The sequence below is a fragment of the Triticum dicoccoides genome, chromosome 3A (assembly GCF_002162155.2).
Source record: "Triticum dicoccoides isolate Atlit2015 ecotype Zavitan chromosome 3A, WEW_v2.0, whole genome shotgun sequence".
Taxonomy (NCBI): Eukaryota; Viridiplantae; Streptophyta; class Magnoliopsida; order Poales; family Poaceae; genus Triticum; species Triticum dicoccoides.
This window is the reverse complement of record NC_041384.1, coordinates 591,109,072-591,117,082: the sequence shown is the minus strand read 5'-3', so window position 1 is coordinate 591,117,082 and position 8,011 is coordinate 591,109,072. Positions and strand designations below refer to the sequence as shown.

General features: G+C 47.1%; 1 protein-coding gene across 1 annotated transcript; it reads left to right on the top strand.

The window, feature by feature from the left end:
* The first annotated feature begins 2,662 nt into the window (after positions 1-2,662).
* Positions 2,663-3,882, top strand: LOC119272234 (cyclin-B1-1-like). Its single transcript, XM_037553763.1, has 4 exons — positions 2,663-2,866; positions 3,000-3,178; positions 3,289-3,360; positions 3,636-3,882. Exons 1-4 carry the CDS (start codon positions 2,750-2,752, stop codon positions 3,880-3,882), a joined length of 615 nt encoding a protein of 204 aa, XP_037409660.1. The 5' UTR covers positions 2,663-2,749.
* The last annotated feature ends 4,129 nt before the right edge of the window (positions 3,883-8,011 follow it).

Sequence of the window (8,011 nt, the reverse complement as noted above, 5' to 3'; positions counted from 1 at the left end):
CCACCCCCCACCACCACCAATCCGCCATGCCGCCATCGCTCCCCCTGCCACCGCCACCTCCATCTCCATCTCCCTCTCTCTCCCTCTCCCCGATCTCTGACCCAGCCACCACACATGGCGCCAGCCAGAGCAGCCACCAGCTATGGCGACGGCGAAGCTAGAGGCTGCCAGATCCGGGATCAGGGCGGCGCATAGCCCCTCCTCCCGTGAGATCCTCTGCATCGAGCAGCTCCTCTGCCCGCTGCATCGTCTCCCCATCCGGATCGAGCAGTTCCTCTTCCGCCGCCTCCCAAGTCGTCGTCCTCCCGATCCCCTCCCCTTCCTTTGCTCGGGACACCCCATCTCCGTCGAGCGAGGTGCCCCATCCACCTCTACGGGGGTAGGCAGCATTGGCGTATGAGCAATGGCGTCGCCCGGGTTGCGGCGATGAGCGTACATGCAGATCATGGCCGGCACCATCCTCGGCGGCGGCCACGGCTTCTACGTCATGCACCGCATCGAGACCTCCTACAAGGTACGGCGACTCCCGTCGCACCAACTTGCCGCGATGTGTGGACCATTTGGTCGAAGCCGCGGAGCTCACTCCCGCTTTTCTTTCTCATGTGCAGGCGAGGATGGGGGAGAGGTTGCGACGATGGCAAGCTGGAGTGCCTCTACCATGGCTGGCAGTTTGACGGCCAGGGCAAGTGCGTCAAGATCCCCGCTGCAAAGGCCGCGCGCCATGCCATCCTTGCCGAGACCCCCGCTGCATTGGCATACATAACACACAGTTTGTGTTTAGGTTCTTCTAGTGGTCATTATAAGCCTCGTAGTCGTAGGGCTTGTTTGTGTTTAGGTTCTTCTACTAGTGGCCATTTTATCTGTACAATTAGATAGGCGTGAATCTCAGGAAAGCAAGAGCCATTTGTTTCTCATGTGTGAACATGCGTGCATTCCATCATTTTGAGGGGGGAAAGTCACCAAGTTATGGTAGGAGAAATAATTATAATCTTGCACAGGGCATTGCTTAAATACACGTGTGAGCTTTTGTTGCACAGGGAATTTGCAGTTAGATTTCCTTATCATATAAGTGCTACCGCATGTCTTACAATTAGGGACAAAAATTACTTGTTTCCATCATTATATTCATAGTGATCTCATATTAGAGTAAACTCCCATGTTATTCCTGAAAAGATGATGCAAAGCGCAGTGTAGTTAAAATGTGCAGCTTGCTGCCGCTAATGACATTTTGCATGGTGTCTTCTGCTTGCTGCCAGTTTATGTAATGTCGGGCTCATATATTTGCCAATTAATGTAATGTTGGGCTCATATATTTCCTTTTAGGCATCTACAAGTCTTTTATTGGGCTTAAGTAATGGTAGGCTTATATCTAGTGGAAGTTAATATTTTCATGTGGTTCCCATCTACTACAGATTGCTTCATATACAAGTACAAAGAATATGTAGCTCACTAGCTCCATATATATCCTCTGTAGCTTCTCCTTCAACCATTGCAGTGCTTCAAGCTGATTGCTTAGCATGGCATGATATACAACCCTATCGGGTACTTTTTACTAATGAATGTAATGTAGATGCAAACGATAATATAATATTCGAGTTTATTTAAGGATATCATCATAGAATTAGGTTGACCAAGAACTAAACATCTTTTTTCATGATTACCTGATTTATGAGACTTGAGAAAAAGACACCGCTTAAGTAAATTGGTTATGACCTCTTAGTTGTACTAAACTACTAATAAATCAAAACTCACTGAAGCTACATTATTTTTCTGCTCTCTTGCATTTGCATAGCATTCAAACTGACAGGTGAATGCTCAGTTTTTGTGAGTTGTGACTTAACATTAACAGAGTGTGGCAAGAAATCACCTACAAAAGACACTACGCATGTGTGGCGAGCCTAACCTTAGGAGGCAACCAAACAATGGCCTAGGTGGCTGTGGCGCGCCGCACCTTTGGCGTGGCAAGGTGCGGCCGGCAACCAAACAGCCCCTTAGTGACAGCAATCTGACCTGTTTGGACAGAATAAAACTCAGATTCATCCTGTCACGATGCTTCAGCAGCATGGCTTCATACTCCGACTCATCGCTAAGTTACCTTGGTATCCTGTTTTTGATTGTTTTTCAAAAGGTTTAATTGAGCCACACATGTATCTGCCCTTATCTTGTCAGTTTGGAGGAGCTGAATTCGAATTGAGAGCACAAAATGCCTATATCGGTGATGCAGTTGGATTGGTTTTCAGGTAACTTCCAGAACCATACTGCATGTACATCATTTCTTTCATTGAAGCAAACTTATATAAAGACAATTGGCTTTGTTTTCCTGGTCAGCTGTTGTGCATGAATTATAGTGCTATATTTTGGATAAGATCCACAAGGAACATGCCACATGTTACTTCCAGTGACACTTTTGACCAGTATCAATAAATAAGTAGATGGACTAATATAGTTACCGTTTTCTCAAAATATTTTACTGGATATTTCTCATGTTTGGGATGCATGCATCTCATAGTACACATCTTACATCTCATAGTAATTTTTTCACATGACTACTACATCTGTTATGCAACACAACATGTTTAGCTAACTTCAGTAATTTTTCCTTCCTGAACTCTTGTTAGCTATGAAGAAGTAAAAGCAAAGGGGTCGGAGAATTTTGACAGGGAGCTGGCTGGCTGTGTGCGCACGCTTGCAGGTGAATGATTTCATCTTGATCTCCGAGAGCACCTACACCCGGGAGCAGATTCTGAAGATGGAGAAGGCCATCCTGAACAGGCTGGAGTGGAACCTGACGGTGCCCACGCCCTACGTCTTTCTGGTGCGTTTCGCCAAGGCCGCGTCTTCCTCAGATCACAAGAACGACGAGGAGGTAAAAGAAGAACTTCAGACTTTTACATACTACACAACATGCAAATTCTTCAGATGTATTTGCCATTTTGGCAAAGCAGCGAGTCTGTGTGCTGATTGATGTTTCCCTCGTCTTCCCCTGAATGTGTGTGTAGATGGAGAACACCGTATTCTTCTTCGCGGAGCTGGCGCTGCTGCAGTACGGGCTGGTGCAGTCCAAGCCCTCCATGGTGGCCGCCGCTGCTGTCTACACCGCCAGGCTCACCCTCAAGAAGACCCCTTTGTGGACCGACACTCTGAAGCACCACACTGGCTTTACTGAAGCACAGCTGATGTAAGCTATACATGCACACTACTGAATCTCTCGTAGCTTGAATCTGTGATGATTTCATTTAGGGGCACGCACTGACAGAGATGACCCTATTGTGTGATGATTGATTTCAGGGACGCTGCCAAGATCCTGGTGGCCTCGCACTCCACCGCACCTGACAGCAAGCTGAAGGTTGTCTACAAGAAGTACTCGAGCATGTTTTCATGCATGTTTATTTTTGGACTTAATCTTACTAAATAGCACTGCTGTTGTTATTCACTATATCATCGCTGTTCTGTTTTCTTGTTGGCAGATATTTTGCCTAAATTCAAGACGAAAGATGTTCAAAGAAGCGCCAAGACATTTTTGTATAGCAAGTTAAGTAATAATAGCTCAGTTATCTAGGCATTGTGAACTCTAGAATTTCATGTATCTTCTCTCTGTTTTTGAATGAAATGTTGTATGTGTGTTGATGTAACAGATTGTTGATTCTTGTTATTTTAAGTATTACACTTGTTTCTGTCTATTTTGATTTAAATATTGGCTGTTTAATTATTGGCATATTGAAATCTGAGGAACATGACCATGACAGCAAGGACCCACAAACCAGAATCGAAAATTTGGGACCCACTTATCAGAACCTGACAATTGGGACCTATTTGAAAAAAGAAAAAACGTGCCACAACCCAAAAATAAAAAGGCCGGATTATAGGGCCTGGCCCGTGTAGCTTACCCAAATTGAAAGAAAAAACAACAACAAATGGGCTGAATTAATGGGCTCGGCCCATATAAACACCGAATTGGACCGGGCTGATTCTTGTGCACATCAGATTGCCACGTCGGATTCCTACGTGGCCTGGGGAGGCTGCTAGTGACCAAAACAAAACAATAGGCATATTTTGGTCGTAAACGTCCACGACCTTCTCACAGAGAAGGTCGTTAATTTCAGTTTATGACCGCCAGCTTTTGACCTTCTGTTTTTGGTCAAAAAAAAGGTCGCAAATGAAAAACAATGACCTTTCAATGACCAATAGTCAAGGTCACAAGTTGACATATTTCTTGTAGTGGTAGCTGGTGGGTCCCAGCAGTCAGGGGGCGAATCATTTTTTTTGCCCAGACGCACTTCCTTGCATGCGAAGATGTAGCTGGTGGGTCCTAGCAGTCAGGGGGAAACGTTTTTTTCGCGAAATACGGTGGCCCATCTGGCGGGTCCCGCTGTCAGGTGGAGGAATAATTATTTTGCACGTAATAAGGAGGCACTTCTTTGCTGTAGCCGTGGACCCAGCTGTCAGCCTCTCCACGTACAGTCGACGTCCGATGGAAGCCGTTCCTTGACCATGTTGACCATGCCGCGCCGAGAGCACCAGGGCGGTGGACGACGGCGAGGCCTAGGAAGGGGACGACGTGGAGCCGGGGAAGACGCGGCAGTGGATGCCCATGCGTAGAGGAGTACAAGGGTTCACTGGTTCGCTGCAGTGTGAGGCTGCCGACGCCGCAGAATAACAGGGGGTGTGGGTGAGTAGAGGGATGGCCTGGCCAGCAGTGGGAGTAGTAGGGGCGGTGAGGCCTCCGCCGCATCACAGCCGGCCACGGGAGGCAGGAGCACGAGGCATGACCGGCGCTGGTTTGGGCGGCTGGAGCAAGAAGACCAGAGGTTGAAGAAGCACTACGGCCGTTGGATGGACATCGTACGGTCACTGGAGCTAGAATCGTGCATATTGACTAAGTTGACAAAGCCCTCCGTCCCCGTCAACTTAGTAGGCCCACAACAGCCTGCCACTATACTGGGTCCCAGCTAATAGGGGGAGTATTAATTTTTTTTGTGCGTAATAAGGAGGCACTTCCTTGCGTGCGAAGATATAGCTGGTGGGTCTGAGCTGTCAGCGGCGGTAACATTTTTTCGCGAAATACAGAGGCCCTTTCGGTGGGTCCCTGATGTCAGGTGGAGGAATCATTATTTTGCGCGTAATAAGGAGGCATTTCCTTGCGTGTGGCCGTGGACCCAGCTGTCGGCCTCTCCACGTAAAGTCCACTTCAGATGCATGTCGGTCGTTGACCATGTTGACCAGGCCACGCCGAGAGCACCAGGACGGTGGACGACGGCGAGGCCTGGGAAGGGAACGACACGGAGGCAAGGAAGACTCGGCAGTTGTTTCCCAGGCGGAGGGGAGTACGACTGTACGAGGGTTTACTGGTTCGTCTGTCGTCGCCGGAGAATAACAGCAGGTGTGGGTGAGTAGAGGGATGGCTAGGCCAGCGATGGGAGTACGGTGGGGCGGTGAGGCCTGCGCAACAACAGAGCCAGCCGCGGGGAGGAGGGAGCAGGCAGTCCCGCCGGTGCCTGTTTGAGCGGCTGGAGCAGGAAGAGCAGAGATTGAAGAAGCACGACGGTCGTTGGATGGCCATCCAACAGTCACTGCTTGTGCGTCAACCTTTCTTTTAGGAAAGCCTCAAATCTGTGGAAAACAGCATACAGCCCATCTGCCATTATTTCTAATAATTTACAGCCCATTTGCTAATCATTAATGTTTTTTGGAGCCCATTCTCTTTTTGTTAGCATTACAGCCCATATTGTGGCCACGGTTAAAAAAATATACGAAATTTTGCATATTTCGGTGCGGTCCGAACTGTTTTTAATCCCGAAATTTCGACTCACATTCAAACTAATTTTAAAAATAAATGTATATCAATATAAAATCCAACAAATTCTCCATGCATAAAAATTAATGTAATTTCAAATCTCGAAATGAAGAAAAGATATTTGAAACTAATTGCCGGTTTGATGTGTTTTAAAAATGTACATCCCATTTCTCATTACTGATGGGCCATTTTCTTGGCCAGTCGAATGAAAGCTCTCCTTGTCTTGAAAGATTTGCAGCCCAACAGGCCTGACAAAGCGACTTACTTGGCAAATCACAAAAAAACTGGGCTGTGGCCGTGGACCCAGCTGTCAGCCTCTCCACGTACAGTACTCTTCCGATGGAATGTCATTGACCACGTTGACCACGCCACACCGAGAGCACCAAGGTGGTGGATGACGCGAGGCCTAGGAAGGGGACGACGCGGAGCCGGGGATGACGCGGCAGTGGATGCCCACGCGAAGAGGAGTACGAGGGTTCACTGGTTCGGCTGCGGTGTGAGGCTACCATCGCCGCAGGGCCTGGCTAGCGGTGGGAGTAGTAGGGGGCGATGAGGCCTCATCGGCAGCACAACCGGCCACTGGAGGCAGGAGCAGGCGGTCTCCCCGGCGCTGGTTTGGGCGACTGGTGCAAGAAGAGCTGCAATTGAAGAAGCAGCAGGACCGTTCGATTCAAATCGAACGGTTACTGCTGCTAGAATCGTTTGTTGACTAAGTTGACAAGCCCTGCGTACGCGTCAACTTAGTAGGCCCATAGGTCAGCCTCCCAACCAGTGCGCCCCAGATGTCAGTGGGAGGAATCATTTTTTCGCGTAATAAGGAGGCAGTTGATTGCGTGCGGCCAGGCCAGCGGAGGGAGTAGGGTGGGCCGGGGAAGCTTGCGCGGCATCACAGGGGGCCACAAGAGGAGGGAGCAGGCAGTCCCGTCGACGCTAGTTTAGGCGGCTGGAGCAGGAAGATCAGAGATTGAAGAAGCACGTCGGCCGTTGGATGGACATCCAAAACTAACTGCTGCTAGAATCGTGTGTTCACTGACAAAGCCTTGCGTAAACAAGTCAGCCTCAAAATTTGTGGCGTGTACAGCCCATTTTCTATTATTTTTATAATTTTTACTCATTTTCTAATTCATATGGAATTTATTGCAGCCCGTTTTCCATTTTTAGAATTGCTGGCCATTTTCTGGTCAGTACCAGGGTCAAAAAATTAACTAAATATGTGGGAAATTTTGAAAATTCGTAAATTTTTGCTGGGAAATGAAATATTCTTAATCCAAAAATTATTAGCCATACTAAAACAAATTTAAAAATAAATTAGTACTATGTCATGTTAAATCCAATGAAATACGTATAAGATATCAGTGAAGAACAAAAACAAAAAAAGAAACTTATATCCCATTTGCTATAAATTTTTTGGAATTTTCAACGCCTTTTGATATTACTTTTAACAGACATTAACCATACTCTTAAGCCAGGCCGGAGTGCATCCCTCCTCGTCTTGAAAGATTTGTAGCCCAATAATTCAGAGAAAACAAATAGGCCTAGCTTGGGTATTCTTCAAAAAGAAATACTGGGTTACCTATTTTCCCAAAGAACTGGTGCATGAGCATTTAGCTTTATTTATTTATTTACTTATTTATGTTTAGGGGACCATGAGCATGTACCTGGGCCGGATTCATGTGAGAGCCTCCCTTCCAGTTAATTATGGGCTTCTCTATTGGGCCTTCATCAGTGGGCTGCATGTTATCAACAAGTGGAAAATGTGTTCCAAGTTTCAAAAAAAATGGGTTCCGTACGATAAATAGTATGCGCTACGTACGGTATGGGGCACTAAAGGATCGAACCATGCAACGACTTCCAAAACATTGTGTTTGTCGTTCCAACAACACATTTATTCAACCAACAGACGAAATATAATGTTGATTGTACATTGAAAACAGCAGCAGCAGCAACTAGGGCTGGGGGTGCAACAGAAGCAGTAAGCAGGCCAGAAGAGTGAAGACGCAGCTCTCTCTTCCAAACCGAACATCAGCCATCATTACAAAAGGGCTACCAAAAAAGAGCAAGTGTGTGCATCAAAAAATAAAGATCCTACTACACCAAGTGTACGCATCTAACTAACTGGCTCAGTTAGACGTTACTATTTATTAAGCTGTGCAGATTGGCTGACGGCTTGAATCAGATGGGTGCCTGACGGGGGAAACTCCAGCCAGCAGGTCGAAG